This window comes from Hypanus sabinus, chromosome 31 (genome assembly GCF_030144855.1).
Source record: "Hypanus sabinus isolate sHypSab1 chromosome 31, sHypSab1.hap1, whole genome shotgun sequence".
NCBI lineage: Eukaryota > Metazoa > Chordata > Chondrichthyes > Myliobatiformes > Dasyatidae > Hypanus > Hypanus sabinus.
In genome coordinates this window covers 35,343,061-35,364,118 of record NC_082736.1, presented here as the reverse complement: position 1 = coordinate 35,364,118, position 21,058 = coordinate 35,343,061, and the positions used below count along the sequence as shown (strand labels likewise).

The following is a 21,058-nucleotide window of genomic DNA, read 5'->3' as shown; positions in this document are numbered from 1 at the left end:
CCCACTATAGGAAACATCCTCTCCACATCCACTCTACCTGTGTCCTCTGGTCCTAGACTCCCCCACTATAGGAAACATCCTCTCCACATCCACTCTATCTGTGTCCTCTGGTCCTAGACTCCTCCACTATAGGAAACATCCTCTCCACATCCACTCTATCTGTGGTCCTAGACTCCCCCACTATAGGAAACATCCTCTCCACATCCACTCTGTGTCCTCTGGCCCTAGACTCCCCCCACTATAGGAAACATCCTCTCCACATCCACTCTACCTGTGTCCTCTGGTCCTAGACTCCCCCACTATAGAAAACATCCTCTCCACATCCACTCTATCTGTGTCCTCTGGTCCTAGACTCCTCCACTATAGGAAACATCCTCTCCACATCCACTCTATCTGTGGTCCTAGACTCCCCCACTATAGGAAACATCCTCTCCACATCCACTCTATCTGTGTCCTCTGGTCCTAGACTCCTCCACTATAGGAAACATCCTCTCCACATCCACTCTATCTGTGGTCCTAGACTCCCCCACTATAGGAAACATCCTCTCCACATCCACTCTAACTGTGTCCTCTGGCCCTAGACTCCCCCCACTATAGGAAACATCCTCTCCACATCCACTCTACCTGAGTCCTCTGGTCCTAGACTCCCCCCACTATAGAAAACATCCTCTCCACATCCACTCTATCTGTGTCCTCTGGTCCTAGACTCCCCCACTATAGAAAACATCCTCTCCACATCCACTCTACCTGTGTCCTCTGGCCCTAGACTCCCCCCACTATAGGAAACATCCTCTCCACATCCACTCTATCTGTGTCCTCTGGTCCTAGACTCCCCCACTATAGGAAACATCCTCTCCACATCCACTCTATCTAGTGCTTTCAAAATTCGATCGGTTTCAATGAGCTTCTCTCTTACAAACTCTGGTGAGTACAGGCCCAGAGCCATCAAGCTCTCATAGTTTAATCCTTTTGATCCCAGGATTATCCTCGTGAACCCTTTCTGGACCCTCTCCAACGCCAGTACATCCTTTCTTTGATCCAAATCCTGGGCTCCTGTACCTTCCTCTGCAAATGGATCCTGAAATTCCAAACTGGAAATAACATTTCCACCTCACTGACAATCTAACAGAGGCGCACCTCAGAGATGTGAGCTTAGCCCACTGCTCTCCCCTCTCTTTCTCTACATCCACCTGGTTAGGCTCAAACGCTATCTATAAGTTTGCCAATGACCCGACTATTGCTGGCAGAATTTCGGATGGTGCCGAGAGGGCGTACAGGACCGAGATGCAACCAGCTGGTTGAGTGGTGATGCAGCATCAACCTTGCACTCAACATCAGTAAGATCAAAGAGCCGATTGTGGACTTCGTTCCTCAGTATCAACACCTCTCAGGACCTCACCTGGTCCCAACATGTCGACGCAGCTATAAAGAAAGCAAGACAGCGGCTGCATTTCATTTGGCGCTTGAGGAGATTTGGTTTGTCACCAAAGACACTTGCAAATTTCTACCGATGTTACCATGGAGACCATTCTGAGTGGTTGCATCAACATCTGGTGTGGGGGGAGCAGTGGGTGGACTACTGCACAGGGCAGATTTGGTCGAAATGACAATAAAAGTGACTTGACTTGGTTTTAAACCCAGTTCTGATTCTGATTTGGGGCCCAAAACTGCTTTCACAATACTCTAGTTGTGGTTCAATACTCCAATGCCTAATCAAGCCTCAGTGTCAAGTCCCTGCGTGTCTATTCTAGTCCTGTCAAAATGAAAAGTTTCACCCAGCTCTCTCACCGTGTTGTGGAAGTCTTCGATGGTGAACTCGGTGAAGCCCTGGGTCACTAGGTCCTCTTTGCTTCTGGAGGCTATTGCCTTAAACCTGAGAAGGGAGGAGAACATCAGACTTCCCAGCGGATGGGAAAATCTATCCCAGCCCGGCAGGTAGACGCAGGCGTGGAGACCTGAGGGCAACACACACAAAATGCCGGAGGAACTCAGCAGGTCAGGAGGGGAATATACAGTTTGGTCCAAGACCCTTCATCGCGACTGGAAAGGAAGGGGGAAGTTGGCAGAATGGGGGGTAAGAAGCTGGGAGGTGATGGCGGAATAGGAGGAGGAGGAGGAGTCTGATTGGAGAGGACCACAGGAGAAAGGGGAGGACTAGGGGTGCCGGGGGAAGGTGATAGGCGGGTGAGAAGAAGGGGTGAGGAACTGAAAATAAGAGGGAAGGGCGAGGGGGGATATTTACCAGAAATTGAAGAAATCAATGTTCTAAGGCAAGGGAGGGAGGGAGAACTCCATGGGTGTGGAGGTTAGGGAGGGAGGTGTGGAGGAGGGCTGGGAGGGAGGAGGACACCACGGGCATGGAAGAGGGGGAGGGAAGGAGGAGAGCTGGGAGGACCCTGGGGTGTGGAGGAGGGGGAGCGAGGGAGGAGGACCCCACGGGCGTGGAAGAGGGGGAGGGAGGGAGGGGAGCTGGGAGGACCCCCATGGGTGTGGAGGAGGGCTGGAGGAAGGAGGACCCTGGGGTGTGGAGGAGGGGGAGCGAGGGAGGAGGACCCCACGGGCGTGGAAGAGGGGGAGGGAAGGAGGAGAGCTGGGAGGACCCCCATGGGTGTGGAGGAGGGCTGGAGGAAGGAGGACCCTGGGGTGTGGAGGAGGGGGAGCGAGGGAGGAGGACCCCACGGGCGTGGAAGAGGGGGAGGGAGGGAGGGGAGCTGGGAGGAACCACACGGGTGTGGAGGAGGGCTGGAGGACCCTGGGGTGTGGATAGGGAGGGAGATGTGATGGGGGAAGGGAGGGAGGGGTAAAAGGTGGGAGGTGGAAGAGGGAGAAGGAAGGGAGGAAGATGAGGGAGTGAAGCATACAGAAGGGAGAGGTAGGGGTGGAAGAGGGAGAGGGAGGGAGGGGTGGAAGAGGCAGAGGGGAGGGTGGGAGAGGGAGGGGTGGAAGAGGCGGAGGGGGAGGGGAGGGGGAAAGGGAGGGGTAGAAGAGAGGGAGTGGTGGAAGAGGGGGAGGGTGGGGGGGGTGGAAGAGGGGGAGGGGAGGGAGAGGGTGGAAGAGGGGGAGGGGAGGGAGGGCCACACTGGTGTGGAGGAGGCTGTGCAAGGGGGCTGGAGGAAGGAGGGCGGACCCTGGGGAGTGGTGGAGGAGGAGGAGCTCGTACTTCTGTAGTTCTTTGCTGTTGTCCAGGAGTGCCTCGAGGTGAGCAAAGCCGAACGCCCGGTAGAAGCAGTTCCCGTCGGGCCGGGTCTTGCGTATGCAGCAGTACCGATTGTGCAGGTCCTGTTCGGGGGTAGCAGAAGGACGGACATCAGGGGGAGGGGTGCCACCCGGAGGGGGAGGATCCACAGCACAAACTGTATCCCGCCCCTCTCCCCCTCAAGATCACCCTCCTCTCCGTCACCGACGAGGATCTCTCGTTGGAGTTTCACCCTGCTCACTCAACACCACGCTGTCTCCCACCCCCTCTATCCTCCTCTCTCCCTCCAGCCCCTCAGAATCTCCCTCCTTGGAGACCAGTCCTCCTTCCCACAGACCCATGGCACCTCCGTCCACTCTCTCTGAGTCTCCCTGCTCCCTGGATTCCTCCCAGCCATCAGGGAGACCCTCGGCGGGCCTGTTCCCTCCTTTGCTCCCCTCCGTCGGGGAGACCCTCATTGATGTGTCGGGGGGTGTAACAGTGGTCAGGCTGAGGCAGAGACAGACAGCCTCGGTGCTGCCCTCTGGTAGAGCGGGCACCCAAGTTTAACCCTCCACATACGCAGCGTGGCCGGCTGGCTGCCTCCAGCAGACTTTAGCGCTGGCAGCCTCGTTCATCGAGCTTTCAACGTGGAGGGAATGGGCCCACAGTAGAGGCCAACACACCCAGTGCAGTTCCCAGGGGGGTCGCACCGTGGGAGGGGCGGTACCGAGGGGGGTCGCACCGTGGGAGGGGCGGTACCGAGGGGGGTCGCACCATGGGGGGTGGTACTGAGGGGGGGTCACACTGTGGGAGGGGTGGTACTGAGGGGGGTCACACCGTGGGAGGGGCGGTACCGAGGGGTTTCACACCGTAGGAGGGGCGGTACCGGGGGTCGCACCGTGGGAGGGGTGGTACCGAGGGGGGTCACACCGTGGGAGGGGCGGTGCCGAGGGGGGGTCACACTGTGGGAGGGGCGGTACCGAAGGTGGGTCGCACCGTGGGAGGGGCGGTGCTGAGGGGGGGGTCACACTGTGGGAGGGGCGGTGCCGAGGGGGGTCACACAGTGGGAGGGGCGGTGCTGAGGGGGGGTCACACTGTGGGAGGGGCGGTGCCGAGGAGTGGGTCACACTGTCAGCCCCTCCTCCAGGTGTGTGCCCAGCTGTCCGTGGGGAAGGAGCAGGGTCCACGGACACTATGGGCGATTTCCAGGAATGGGGGAACTGTCAGGGGCTCGGATGCTTCGTAGACAGTAATAATAGCATTTTAATTTGAAAATATAAACTATTTATGTACTATTGGTAGTAATTCAGGTGTAGAGCCATCGTACATTAACCCTTTCATTCCCAGTGTCACTCTCCTGAACCTGCTCTGGTCCCTCTCCAAGGTACGTTCCAGGCAGAAGAATGGTCCAAGCGTGGGCGGAGACTACTCAGCCCATCAAGCCTGTACTAGCCCCTCCAGGAGAGCAGTCACATTTGGTCACCCACTGCCCACAGCCCAGCCTTTCGCGTCCCTTGTTCCTGAGCTCTCACCTTGACCTTTAACTGGTAAACCTGGTCATCTTCCGCATATTCTTTGTAGAGCACCGACAAGTCCAACTTGTCTGACACCAGCGGGTTCGTCGTCGCTATCTGAGGGAGAGGGCGCAGTGCTGAGGTTTTAGAAGGCATTGGTCAGACCGCAACCCAAAACCTAGAGGGCGCAGGTTTAAAGTGAGAGGGAAAGAGATTTAAAAAGGACCCAAAGGGCAACTTCTTCACCCAGAGGGTGGTCAGTGTATGGAACGAGCTGCCAGAGGAAGTGGCTGAGCCAGGGGCATTAAAAACACTAGGAGGAGCATCACACACAAAATGCTGCAGGAACTCAGCAGGCCACCAACCCTCATCGGGAGTAAAAAGGAAGGGGGGGGAAATGGTAAATTAAGAAGGGGAGGGGGACAGGGTGGAGGACGAGCTGGACGGTGATAGGTGAAGAGAGGTGGGTGGGGGGGGGAACGGAATTGGATAAAATGGGAATGCTGGTTGGCACTGACGAGATAGGCTGAAAGGCCTGTTTCAGAGCGGTGTGACTCTGCGGAGCTGACACCGAGGGGGAGAGATCGAACTGAACAGTGGACACCAGGTGGGAATCCAGACGGGGGTAATGTTTGGTATGCAAGGCCCTTCTCACAGACCTCCGGTCAATCAGCTGTCTCTCTCGACAGGCAAACACCTTCGGTTTCAAAGTCCTATTCAGAACATAGAAAATCTACAGCATAATACAGGCCCTTCAGCCCACAATGCTGTGCTTATTTTAGAAACTGCCCAGGCTTACCCATAGCCCTCTATTTTTCTAAACTCCAAGTACCTGTCCACGAGTCTGTTAAAAGACCCTATCGTATCCACCTCCACCACCGTTGCCAACAGCCCTTTCCACACGCTCATCACTTTCTGCGTAAAAAACTTACCCCTGACATCTCCTCTGTACATACTTCCAAGCACCTTAAAACGGTGCCCTCTCATGTTAGCCATTTCTGCCCTGGGAAAAGCCTCTGACTATCCACACAATCAATGCCTCTCATCATCTTATACACCTCTATCTGGTCACCTCTCATCTTCTGCCGCTCCAAGGAGAAAAGGCCGAGTTCACTCAACCTATTCTCATAAGGCATGCTCCCCAATCCAGGCAACATCCTTGTAAATCTCCACTGCACCCTTTCTATGGTATCCACGTCCTTCCTGTAGTGAGGTGACCAGAACTGAGCACAGTACTCCAAGTGGGGTCTGACCAGGGTCCTATATAGCTGCAACATTACCTCTCAGCTCCTGAACTGAATTCCACGGTTGATGAAGGCCAATGCACCATATGCCTTCTTAACCACAGAGTCAACCTGCGCAGTTGCTTTGAGTGTCCTATGGACTCGGACCCCAAGAACCCTCTGATCCTCCACACTGCCAAGAGTCTTAGCATTAATACGATATTCTGCCATCATATTTGACCTAACAAAATGAACCACCTCACATTTATCTGGGTTGAACTCCATCTGCCACTTCTCAGCCCAGTTTTGCATCCTATCAATGTCCCGCTGTAACCTCTGACAGCCCTCCACACTATCCACAACACCCCCCAATCTTTGCGTCATCAGCAAATTTACTAACTTCACTTCGTCATCTAGGTCATTTATAAAAATCATAAAGTTTAGGGTTCCCAGAACAGATCCCTGAGACACACCACTGATCACCATCCTCCATGCAGAATATGACTCATATACAACCCCTCTTTGCCTTCTGTGGGCAAGCCAGTTCTGGATCCACAAAGCAATGTCCCCTTGGATCCCATGTCTCCTTACTTTTTCAATAAGCCTTGCATGGGGCACCTATCAAATGCCTTGCTGAAATCCATATACACTACATCTACTGTTCTTCCTTCATCAATGTGTTTAGACACATCCTCAAAAAATTCAATCAGGTTCATAAGGCATGACCTGCCTTTGACAAAGCCATGCTGACTGTTCCTAATCATATTATTTCTCTCCAAATGTTCATAAATCCTGCCTCTCAGGATCTTCTCCATCAACTTAACCACTGAAATAAGACTCACTGGTCTATAATTTCCTGGGCTATCTCTACTCCCTTTCTTGAATAAAGGAATAACATCTGTAACCCTCCAATCCTCCAGAACCTCTCCCATCTCCATTGATGATGCAAAGATCATCACCAGAGGCTCAGCAATCTCCTCCCTCACCTCCCACAGTAGTCTGGGGTATATCTTGTCCGGTCCCAACTTACCCAACTTGATGCTTTCCAAAAGCTCCAGCACATCCTCTTTCTTAATATCTATATGCTCAAGTTCACTGTAAGTGATCCCTAAAATTGCCAAATTCCTTTTCCATAATGAACACTGAAGCAAAGTATTCATTAAGTACCTCAGCTATCTCCTCCAGTTCCATACACATTTTCCCACTGTCACACTTGATTGGTCCTATTCTCTCACGTCTTATCCTCTTGTTCTTCCTGATCTAGGTGTGAAACTCCATCCCATCTAAACAATTTGCTCTAGGGAGATGACAATCAATATTGGGGAAATTAAAATCTCCCACCCTAACAACCCTGTTATTATTGCACCTTTCCAGAATCTGTCTCCCTACCTGCTCCTCGATGTCCCTGTTACTATTGGGTGGTCTATAAAAAACACCCAGTAGAGTTATTGACCCCTTCCTGTTCCTAACTTCCACCCACAGAGACTCCGTAGACAACCCCTCCATGATTTCCTCCTTTTCTGCAGCCGTGACACTATCTCTGATCAGCAGTGCCATGGCCCCACCTCTTTTGCCTCCCTCCCTGTCCTTTCTGAACCATCTAAAGCCTGGCACTCGAAGTAGTCATTCCTGCCCCTGAGACACCCGAGTCTCTATAACGGCCACAACATCATATCTCCAGGTACTGATCCACGCTCTAGGTTCATCCGCTTTATTCATGATACTCCTTGCATTAAAATAGACACACACCTTAAACCATCAGTCTGAGCGCATCTCTTCTCTATCACCCGCCTGTCCTCCCTCTCACACTGTCTGCAACCTTTCTCAATTTGTGAGCCAACCGCCTGTTCCTCCATCTCTTCAGTTTGGATCCCACCTCCCAGCAATTCTAGTTTAAATTCCCCCAATAGCCTTAGCAAACCTCCCCGCCAGGATATTGGTTCCTGCTGGATTCAAGTGCCACTCGTCCTTTTTGCACAGGTCAAACCTGCCCTAAAAGAGGTCCCAATGATCCAGAAATCTGAATGCCTGCCCCAATCCACTCCCTCAGCCACACACTCATCCTCCATCTCACTGTCGTGTCCGAGTACTCTTATTCCCTTACTCTTGACCTCGTCTGCATGCTTTTATGCATTGGCGGAGCAGCAGTTAGCTTAACACTTCACAGTACAGCCGACCCGGGTTCAATTCCCGCCACTGTCTGTAAGGAGTTTGTACACTCTCCCCATGGACTGCGTGGATTCCCTCCGGGTGCTCCGCTTTCCGCTTTCCAAAGAAGTATCGGTCAGTAGGTTACTCACTCATTGTAAATTGCCCCATGATTAGGCCAGGGTTAATTCGGGATTGATGGATGGTGCAGTTCAAAGGGCCGGAAGAGCTTATTCCATGCAGTATCTCAGTGAATAAACAAACAAATAGATAGATCGGTAAATAAACAGACAGACAAATAAACAGATAGGGTCCAGGACGTCTCTGAGCAGTTGCAGAACATCCTTGAAGGGGAGGATGAGGGTCGTGGTCCATGTTGGTACCAATGTCAAAGGCAGGAGATGGGTAGAGGTCCTGTCAGTGAGTTTAGGGAGTTAGGAAGGAGGCTGAAGAACAGGACCTCCACTGTGGCAATCTCCGGATTACTCCCAGTGCCACGCGCTAGGGAAGGTCAGAACAGGAAGATAGCGCAGGTGAACGAGTGGCTGAGGAAATGGTGCAGAGGGCAGGGTTTCAAGTTCTTGGATCCTTGGAAGCTTTTCTGGGGAAGGGGGTGACCTGTTCAAGTGGGGCGGGTTGCACCAGCACTGGAGGGAGACCAATACCCGGAGAGCGAGGTTCGCTAATGCTACTGGGGAGGACGTAGTAGGTCTTCATGGGGGAGGGAACCGAAGTGAAGAGGCAGAGTGGGTGGTTGGAGCACAAGCAGAGGCAGCCTGTAGGGAGTGCGTGAGGAAGGACAGGCAGACGCCAGAGCAAAGATACACTCAGCCTGATGGTTTGAGATGTGTCTATTTTAATGCGAGGAGTATCATAAACAAGGCAGATGAACTTAGGGCAATAGATGCAACTATGATGCTGTGACCGTTACAGAGGTTTGAACGCCTGAGGGAAAGCAAAGGCTTTCAGAAAGCCTTTGATAAGGTACCACATAGGAGATTAGTGGGCAAAATTAGAGCACATGGTATCAGGGGTAGGGTACTGACGTGGATAGAAAATTGGTTGGCAGACAGGAAACAAAGAGTAGGCATTATCGGGTCCTTTTCAGAATGGCAGGCAGTGACTAGTGGGGTACCGCAAGGCTCGGTGCTAGGTCCGCAGCTATTTACAATATACATCAATGATTTAGATGAAGGGATTAAAATTAACATTAGCAAGTTTGCAGAGGACACAAAGCTGGGTGGCAGTGTGAAATGTCAGGAGGATGTTATGAGAATGCAGGGTGACTTGGACAGGTTGAGTGAGTGGGCAAATGTATGGCAGATGCAGTTTAATGTGGATAAATGTGAGGTTATCCACTTTGGTGGCGAGAACAGGAAGGCAGATTACTATCTGAATGGTGGCAAGTTAGGAAAAGGGGAAGTACAATGAGATCTAGATGTCCTTGTTCATCAGTCACTGAAAGTAAGCATGCAGGTACAGCAGGCAGTGAAGAAAGCTAATGGCATGTTGGCCTTCATAACAAGGGCAGTTGAGTATAGGAGTAAAGAGGTCCTTCTGCAGCTGTACAGGGCCCTGGTAAGACCACACCTGGAGTATTGTGTGCAATTTTGGTCTCCAAATTTGAGGAAGGACATTCTTGCAATTGAGGGAGTGCAGCGTAGGTTCACAAGGTTAATTCCCGGAATGGTGGGACTGTCGTATGTTGAAAGATTGGAGCGACTGGGCTTGTATACACTGGAATTTAGAAGGATGAGAGGGGATCTGATTAAAAGATATAAGATTATTAAGGGATTGGACACGCTAGAGGCAGGAAGCATGTTCCTGATGCTGGGGAAGTCCAGAACCAGAGGCCACAGTTTAAGAATAAGGGGTAGGCCATTTAGAACAGAGATGCGGAAGAACTTTTTCACCCAGAGAGTGGTGGATCTGTGGAATGCTCTGCCTCAGAAGGCAATGGAGGCCAAGTCTCTGGATGCTTTCAAGAAAGAGTTAGATAGAGCACTTAAAGATAGCGGGGTCAAGGGATATGGGGAGAGGGCAGGAACGGGGTACTGACTGTGGATGATCAGCCATGATCACAGTGAATGGTGGTGCTGGCTCAAAGGGCCGAATGGCCTGCCCCTGCCCCTACTGTCTATTGGCTGCTGAATGCGCTGGGCTTTAGATGTTTCGGCAAGGACAGGGAGGGAGGCTAAGGAGGTGGGGGAGTGGCATTGCTAATCAGGGATAGCATCACGGCTGCAGAAAAGGAGGAAGTCATGAAGGAATCGTACACTGAGTCAGTGTGGGTGGGAGTCAGAAACAGGAAGGAGGTTTTTTATAGACTCCCAATAGTAACAGAGGCAGATCCTGGAACGATGCAACTATAACACAGTTGCTGTGATGGGCGATTTTAACCTTCCTAATATTGACTGGCATCTCCCTAGAGTGAGGGGTTTGGATGAGGTGGAGTTTGTTAGGTGTGCTCAGGAAGGTTTCCTGACGCAGTATGCAGATAAGCCAAATAGAGGAGAGGCTATACTTGATCTGGTGTTGGGAAATGAATTTCATCAAGTGTCAGATCCCTCGGTGGGACAGCATTTTGGAGGTAGTGATCACAACTGTATCTCCTTCGCCACAGCGCTGGAGAGGGATAGGAGCAGACTATTTGGGACAACATTTAATTGGGGTGGGAGAAATTATGATGCTATTAGGCAGAAAATTGGGAGCAGATATTCTCAGGGAAATGCACAGCAGAAATGCAGCAAATGTTCAGGGAACAATGACATTCTGCATCGGTATGTTCCACTGAGGCAGGGAAAGGGTGGCAGGGTAAAAGGGCCACGATGTACAAAGGATGTAGAAAATCTAGTTAAGGAGAAAAGAAAAGCTTACGAAAGGTTCAAGAAACTAGAAAAGTTAGAGCTCTGGAAAATTACAAGGATGCCAGGAAGGAGTTTAAGAATGAAATCAGAAGAGGGACCATGAGAAGGCCTTGGCGGGCAGGATTAAGGAAACCTCCGAGGCATTCTACAAGTATGTGAGGATGAGCATGGTGAGAATAGGCAGGCGCAGCCGGGATTCGGCAGAGGCAGGTCCTGTTTGACAAACTTACTGAAACTCTTTGAGGATGTAACAAGCACAGTGGATAGCGGGGAACAGATGGATGTTACTTACTCGGAAAAAGTGCCACATGAAAGACTTTTATCCATAAGATAAGGATGCATAGAGTTGGGGGTGATGTACTAGCGTGGACAGAGGATTGTATAACCAATAGAAAGCAGAGAGTTGGGATACATGGGACTCTGGTCAGCAATAAGTGGTGAGTGGAGTGCCACAGGGGTCGGTGCTGCGCCCACAGCGATTTACGATATACATTAACGATCTGGAAGAGGCGACCGAGTGTTTGCTGATGACACTAAATCGAGTGGGAAAGCAAATCTTGCAGACGATACAGAGAATCTACGGAGAGATATTGATAGGTTAAGCGGGTGGGCAAGGGTCTGGCAGATGGAGTACAATGTTAGTAAATGTCAGGTCATCCACTTTGGAAGAAAAAATGAAAGATCAGATTATTATTTAAATGGTAAAAGATTGCAGCATGCTGCTGTGCAGAGGGACTTGGGAGTGCTTGTGCATGAATCACAAAAAGTTGGTTTGCAGGTGCAGCAGGCAATCAAGAAGGCAAATGGGATGTTGGCCTTCATTGCTGGAGGGATTGAATTCAGGAGCAGGGAGGTCATGCTGCAACTGTACAGGGTGCTGGTGAGGCCGCACCTGGAGTACTGTGTGCAGTTCTGGTCTCTGTGCTTAAGGAAAGATATACTGGCTTTGGAGGCAGTGCAGAGGAGGTTCACCAGGTTGAGTCCAGGGATGAAGGGGTTAACCTAAGAGGAGAGACTGAGTCGCCTGGGACTGTACTCACTGGAATTCAGGAGATCTTAAGGAAACATATAAAATTATGAAAGGGATGGATAAGATAGAGGCAGGAAAGTTGTTTCCACTGGTAGGTGAGACTAGAACTAGGGGACACAGCCTCAAGATTTAGGGTAGAGATGAGGAGGAACTGCTTTTCCCAGAGAGTGATGAATCTGTGGAATTCTCTGCCCAATGAAGCAGTGGAGGCTACCTCAGTAAATATACTTAAGACCAGGTTGGATAGATTTTTGCACAGTAGGGGAAAGGAGAGTTATGGGGAAAAGGCAGGAGTGATCTTATTGAATGGCGGAGCAGGTTCAACGGCTCCGACTCCTGCTCCTATTTCTTATGTTCTTGTGTGATGGTGGAAACGTGTGCATGGAGTTGGAGGAGGTAGCGGAGGTACTTAATGAATACTTTGCTTCAGTATTCACCAGTGAAAAGGACCCTGGCAACCGTGGGGATGACCGAAAGCAGACTGAAATGCTTGAGCATGTAGACATTAAGTAAGAGGATGGGCTGGAGCTTTTGAAAAGCATAAAATCAGACAAGTCACTAAGTCTGAAGAGATATACCCCAGGCTTCTGAGGGAAGTGAGGGAGGAGATTGCTGAGCCTCTGACAATGATCTTTGCATCATCAATAGGAGCGGGAGAAGTACCAAAGGATTGGAGGGTTGCAAATCTCATTTCCTTATTCAAGAAGGAGAGTACAGATAACCCAGGAATAGATCAGTGAGTCTTACTTCAGAGGTTGGAGAAGATCCTGACAGGCAGGATTTATGAGCATGTGGAGACACAGTATCTGATGAGCAATAGTCAGCAGGACTTTGTGAAAGGCCGAATGAGCCTGACTGGATTTTTTGAGGATCGATGAAGGTAGAGCAGTGGATGTAGTGTATATGGATTTCAGCAAGGCATTTGATAAGGTTCCCCATGTGAGGCTCATTCAGAAAGTAAAGAGACATGGGATCCAAGGAGACCTCACTTTATGGATCCAGAATTGGTTTGCCCACAGAAGGCAAAGGATGGCTACAGATGGTTCATATTATGCCTGGAGTTCAGTGACCTCTTTTAAGTCTCTTTTATGAGACTCTTAGATAGGTACAGGGAGCTTGGGAAAGAAGAGGGCTAAATGGTAGTTCCGCAGGGATCTGTTGTGGAACCTCTTCTCTTTGCGATTTTTGTAAATGACCTGGATGAGGAAGTAGAAGGGTGGGTTAGTAGTTTGTTGAAGACACAAAAGTTGGAGGTGTTGTGGACAGTCCGGAAGGTTGTCAGAGGCTACAGAGGGGCAGGATGCAGAACTGGGCTGAGAGGTGGCAGATGGAGTTCAACCCAGATTAAGTGTGAAGTGGTTCACTTTGGAAGGTCAAATTTGCACACAGAATATAATATTAATGGTAAGACCAATGGTACTGTGGAGGATGAGAGGGATCTTGGGGTCCGTGTCCACAGGAGACACAAAGCTGCTACGCAGGTTGACACTGTTGTTAAGAAGGCATATGGTGTGTTGGCATTCATCAACCGTGGGATCGAGTTCAAGAGGTGTGAGGTAATGATACAGTTGTATAGGACCTTGGTCAGACCCCACTTCTGGTCACCTCACTCCAGGAAAGACGTAGATACTATCGAGAGGGCAGAGGAGATTTACAAGGATGGTGCCGGGTATGCGGAGCACGCCTGATGAGAATAGGTTGAGTGAACATGACCTTTTCTCCTTGGAGCGACGAGGATGAGAGGTGACCTGATAGAGGTGTATAAGATGATGGGAGGCATTGATCGTGTGGGTAGCCAGAGGCTTTTTCCCAGGGCTGAAATGGCTAACGTGAGGGGGCACAGTTTTAAGCTGCTTAGAAGTAGGTACAAGGGGTAGGTCAGGGGTAAATTTATCAGAGTGAGCATGGTGGGTGCATGGAATGCACTGCCAGCAACGATGATGGAGGTGGACACAACAGGGTCTTTGAAGAGACTCTTAGGTAGGTTCATGGAGCGTAGAAGAGGGCTACGTGTTAGGGAAATTCTAGGCAGTCTCTAGAGTGGGTTACATGGTTGACACGACATTGTGGGCTGAAAGGCCTGTAATCTGCTGTAGATTTCTATGTTCTATAAATAGATAGACAACCAGAGAGACAAAAAGATAGATAAATAAAAATAACTGGCTTTTTAGATATAAACATTATAGACTGTGTACCTAATACAGTGGTCACTAAGTGTATAATATCATAAGATTATGGATAAACCATAAACATATCATTATAGAATAATAATTAATAAAAAGCAATCAATTATAATAAATAACTACAGAATATAATGATATAATCCATAAAGTACACACATTAGGGGGAAAGCAGCACAATGGACATTCCCCACAGCCCTCTCCAACACCGACAGGGTGTTCCACACCTGCAGCTCACCCAAAGCCATCCACTCCCCACAGCAACTCACCTCCTGTTGGATCCGATCCTGCTGGGCCATGATGGCTTCATCATAAGCCAGGAAGTTCACTGCTACGGGGAGAAAGGGGCAAAATATTACCTCAACACTTCACCTGTCCGGAACTCCCCGCACCAGACGGACACAAGAACACCTCACACCTGAACCACACAAAAACACACTACACCCGCCCCATACAAAATCTCACTGCACTCGTCACCCACAGAAACACCCCACACATGTCCTATACAAATCACCGCACCTGGGTCAAGAGGTGCAGGTACACCCAGAGCCTACACCTGGCAAGAGGACTCTTCGGAAACACATCCCATACAAAAACACCCCACACACCCCGTACAAAAACACTCCACACACATCCCGTACAAAACACCCCACACATCCCGTACAAAAACACCACACAAACATCCCATACAAAACACCCCACACATCCCGTACAAAAACATTCCACGCATCCCGTACAAAACACGCCACACATCCCGTACGAAAACACCCCACACATCCCGTACGAAAACACCACACAAACATCCCGTAAAAAACACCCCAAACATCCCATAAAAAACACCCCACACATCCCGTACAAAACCACCACACACATCCCGGACAAAAACACCACACACACATCCCGTACAAAACACCCCACACACATCCCGTACAAAAACACCCCACACATCCCGTACAAAAACACCACACAAACATCCCGTACAAAACACCCCACACATCCCGTACAAAAACATTCCACGCATCCCGTACAAAACACCCCACACATCCCGTAAAAAACACCCCACACATCCCATAAAAAACACCCCACACATCCCGTACAAAACCACCACACACATCCCGTACAAAACACCCCACACACATCCCGTACAAAACACCCCACACACCCCGTACGAAAGGACCCCACACAGCAAGTTCGAAAACACCACACACATCCCGTACGAAAACACCCCACACACATCCCGTACGAAAACACCCCACACACATCCCGTACGAAAACACCCCACACATCCCGCAGAAAAACACCACACACACATCCCATACTAAACACCCCACACATCTCGAAAAAAACACCCAAAACATCCCGTACGAAAGCACCACACATCCCGTACGAAAACTCCACACACATCCCGTACAAAAACACCACACACATCCCATACGAAAACACCCGACACATAACGTACGAAAACACCCCACACATCCCGAAAAAAACACCCGAAACATCCCGTACGAAAACACCACACACATCCAGTACGAAAACACCCCACACACATCCCGTACAAAAACACTCCACACATCCCATACGAAAACACCCCACACATCCCGTACGAAAACACCCCGAACATCCCGTACAAAAACAACACACGCACATCCCGTACAAAAACACCACACACAATCCCATACAAAACACCCGACACATCCCGAAAAAAACGCCCGAAACATCCCGTACGAAAACACCCCACACATCCAGTACGAAAACACCCCACACACATCCCGTACAAAAACACCACACACACATCCCGTACAAAACACCCCACAGATCCCGTACAAAACACCCCACACATCCCGTACAAAAACACCCCACAAATCCTGTACAAAAATACCCCACACATCCCGTACAAAAACACCCCAAACATCCCGTACAAAAACACCACACACACATCCCATACAAAAACACCACACACATCCCGTACAAAAACACCACACACACATACCATACAAAAACACCACACACACATCCCATACAAAAACAACACACACACATCCCATACAAAACACCCCACACATCCCGAAAAAAACACCCGAAACATCCCGTACGAAAACACCACACACACATCCTGTACAAAAACACCCCACACATCCCGTAAAAAAACACCCCACACATCCCGTACAAAAACACCCCACACATCCCGTACGAAAACACCACACACATCCCGTACAAAAACACCCACACACACATCCCATACAAAAACACCCCACACCCCGTACGAAAACACCACACACATCCCATACGAAAACACCACACACATCCCGTACGAAAACACCCCACACAGCAAGTTCGAAAACACCACACACATCCCGTACGAAGACACCCCACACACATCACGTACGAAAACACCCCATACATGCCGTACAAAAACACCACACACACATCCCATACAAAACACCCCACACATCCCATACAAAAACACCCCACACCCCGTACGAAAACACCACACACATCCCATACGAAAACACCACACACATCCCATACGAAAGCACCACACACATCCCGTACGAAAACACCCCACAAATCCCGTACGAAAACACCACACATCCTGTACAAAAATAACCCACACATCCTGTACAAAAACACCACACACATCCTGTACAAAAACACCACACACATCCCGTACAAAGACACCACACACACATCCCATACAGAAACACCACACACACATCCCATACAAAAACACCACACACACATCCCATACAAAACTCCGCACACATCCCGTACAAAAACACCCCACACATCCCGTACAAAAACACCACACACACATCCCATACAAAAACACCAAACACATCCCATACAAAACACATCCCATACAAAACCACCCCACACATCCCGTACAAAAACACCCTTCACATCCCGTACAAAAACAACTCACACTTCCCGAAAAAAACACCCCACACAGCCCGTAGAAAAACACCCGACACATCCCGTACAAAAAGACACCACACATCCCGTAAAAAAACACCCCACACACCCCGTACAAAAACACCCCACACATCCCGTACAAAAACACCCCACACATCCCGTACAAAAACACCACACACATCCCGTACGAAAACACCCCACACATCCCGAAAAAGAACACCCCACACATCCCGTATGAAAAGACCCCACACATCCGGTACGAAAAGACCCCACACATCCCGTACAAAAACACACCACACATCCCGAAAAAAACACCCCACAAATCCTTTACAAAAACACCCCACACATCCCGTACTAAAAGACCCCACTCATCCCGTACTAAAACACCCCACACATCCCGAAAAAAACACCCCACACATCCCATACGAAAACACCCCACACATCCCGTACGAAAAGACCCCACACATCCCGTATGAAAAGACCCCACACATCCCGAAAAAAACACCCCACAAATCCTTTACAAAAACACCCCACACATCCCGTACGAAAAGACCCCACACATCCCCTACAAAAACACCTCACACATCCCGAAAAAAACGCCCCACACATCCCGTACAAAAACACCCCACACATCCCGTAGAAAAACACCCCACACATCCCGTACGAAAAGACCCCACTCATCCCGTACAAAAACACCCCACACATCCCGAAAAAAGCACACCACACATCCCATACGAAAACACCCCACACATCCCGTACGAAAAGAACCCACACATCCCGTACAAAAACACCCCACACATCCCGAAAAAAACACCCCACAAATCCTTTACAAAAACACCCCACACATCCCGTACGAAAAGACCCCACACATCCCCTACAAAAACACCACACACATATCCCGTACGAAAACACCCCACACATCCCGTACGAAAACACCACACACACATCCCGTACGAAAACACCACACACACATCCCGTACAATAACACCCCACACATCCTATACAAAAACACCCCACACATCCCGTACAAAAACACCACACACATCCTGTACAAAAACACCACACACATCCCGTACAAAGACACCACACACACATCCCATACAAAAACACCACACACACATCCCATACAAAAACACCCCACACATCCCGTACAAAAACACCCCACACATCCCGTACAAAACACCCCACACATCCAGTACGAAAACACCACAGACATCCCGTACAAAAACACCACACACATCCCGTACGAAAAGACCCCACACATCCCGTACGAAAACACCCCACACATCCCGAACAAAACACCCGACACATCCCGTACAAAAACACCACACACACATCCCATACAAAAACACCAAACACATCCCATACAAAACCACCCCACACATCCCGTACAAAAACAACCCACACATCCCGAAAAAAACACCCCACACATCCCGTAGAAAAACACCCCACACATCCCGTACGAAAAGACCCCACACATCCCGTACAAAAACACCCCACACATCCCGTACAAAAACACCCCACACATCCCATACAAAAACACCACACACATCCCGTACGAAAACACCCCACACATCCCGAAAAAGAACACCCCACACATCCCGTATGAAAAGACCCCACACATCCGGTACGAAAAGACCCCACACATCCCGTACAAAAACACACCACACATCCCGAAAAAAACACCCCACAAATCCTTTACAAAAACACCCCACACATCCCGAAAAAAACACCCCAGAAATCCTTTACAAAAACACCCCACACATCCCGTACAAAAAGACCCCACACATCCCCTACAAAAACACCTCACACATCCCGAAAAAAACGCCCCACACATCCCGTACAAAAACACCACACACATCCTGTACAAAAACACCACACACATCCCGTACAAAGACATCACACACACATCCCATACAAAAACACCACACACACATCCCATACAAAAACACCACACACACATCCCATACAAAAACACCCCACACGTCCCGTACAAAAACACCCCACACATCCCGGACAAAACACCCCACACATCCCGTACGAAAACACCACACACATCCCGTACAAAAACACCACACACATCCCGTACAAAAACACCACACACATCCCGTACGAAAACACCACATTCATATCCCGTACGAAAACACCCCACACATCCCGTACGAAAACACCACACACACATCCCGTACGAAAACACCACACACACATCCCGTACAATAACACCCCACACATCCTATACAAAAACACCCCACACATCCCGTACAAAAACACCTCACACATCCCGAAAAAACTCCGCACACATCCCGTACAAAAACACCCCACACATCCCGTACAAAAAGACCCCACACATCCCGTACAAAAACACCCAACAACTCCTTTACAAATACACCCCACACATCCCGTACTAAAAGAACCCACACATCCCGTACAAAAACACCCCACATCCCGTACGAAAACACCCCACACATCCCGAAAAAAACACCCCACATCCCGTACAAAAACACCACACACATCCCGTACAAAAAGACCCCACACATCCCGTACAAAAACACCACACACATCGCGTACAAAAACTCCGCACACATCCCGTACAAAAACACCCCACACATCCCGTACAAAAAGACCCCACACATCCCGTACAAAAACACCCCACAAATCCTTAACAAAAACACCCCACACATCCCGTACAAAAAGACCCCACACATCCCGAAAAAAACACCCCACAAATCCTTTACAAAAACAACCAACACATCCCGTACGAAAAGACCCCACACATCCCCTACAAAAACACCCCACACATCCCGAAAAAAACACCCCAAACATCCCGTACAAAAACAACCCACACATCCCGAAAAAAACACCCCACACATCCGGTAGAAAAACACCCCACACATCCCATATGAAAAGACCCCACACATCCCGTACAAAAACACCCCACACATCCCGTACAAAACACCCCACACATCCCGTACAAAACACCCCACACATCCCGTACAAAAACAACCCACACATCCCGAAAAAAACACCCCACAAATCCTTTACAAAAACACCCCACACATCCCGTACTAAAAGACCCCACACATCCCGTACAAAAACACCCCACTCATCCCGTACAAAAACACCCCACACATCCCGTAGAAAAACACCCCGCACATCCCATACGAAAACACCCCACACATCCCGTACGAAAAGACCCCACACATCCCGTACAAAAACACCCCACACATCCCGAAAAAAACACCCCACACATCCCATACTAAAACACCCCACACATCCTGTAGAAAAGACCCCACACATCCCGTATGAAAAGACCCCACACATCCCGTACAAAAACATCCCACACATCCCGTACAAAAACACCCCACACATCCCGTACAAAAACACCACACACATCCCGTACGAAAACACCCCACACATCCCGAAAAAGAACACCCCACACATCCCGTATGAAAAGACCCCACACATCCGGTACGAAAAGACCCCACACATCCCGTACAAAAACACACCACACATCCCGAAAAAAACACCCCACAAATCCTTTACAAAAACACCCCACACATCCCGTACTAAAAGACCCCACACATCCCGTACAAAAACACCCCACACATCCCGAAAAAAACACCCCACACATCCCGTAGAAAAACACCCCACACATCCCGTACGAAAAGACCCCACTCATCCCGTACAAAAACACCCCACACATCCCGAAAAAAACACCCCACACATCCCATACGAAAACACCCCACACATCCCGTACGAAAAGACCCCACACATCCCGTACAAAAACACCCCACACATCCCGAAAAAAACACCCCACAAATCCTTTACAAAAACACCCCACACATCCCGTACTAAAAGACCCCACACATCCCGTACAAAAACACCCCACACATCCCGAAAAAAACACCCCACACATCCCGTAGAAAAACACCCCTCACATCCCGTAGAAAAACACCCCACACATCCCGTACGAAAAGACCCCACTCATCCCGTACAAAAACACCC

The 21,058-nt window shown here is 49.7% G+C and overlaps 1 protein-coding gene across 3 annotated transcripts in view; it reads right to left on the bottom strand.

Moving 5' to 3' along the window:
* Positions 1-21,058, bottom strand: part of LOC132384082 (ubiquitin thioesterase OTUB1-like) — a 55,256-nt gene that overhangs the window by 4,838 nt on the left and 29,360 nt on the right. For 2 of the 3 annotated variants that reach the window (XM_059955410.1, XM_059955409.1), the window contains 4 exons: positions 14,410-14,471; positions 4,711-4,809; positions 3,161-3,279; positions 1,789-1,873 (listed from right to left, as the gene is read on the bottom strand). In XM_059955410.1, coding sequence (XP_059811393.1) covers positions 1,789-1,873; positions 3,161-3,279; positions 4,711-4,809; positions 14,410-14,471 — 365 coding nt within the window. Of the gene's footprint in view, positions 1-1,788; positions 1,874-3,160; positions 3,280-4,710; positions 4,871-14,409; positions 14,472-21,058 lie in introns of all 3 variants that reach the window. The other variant, XM_059955411.1, reaches the window with a different exon arrangement.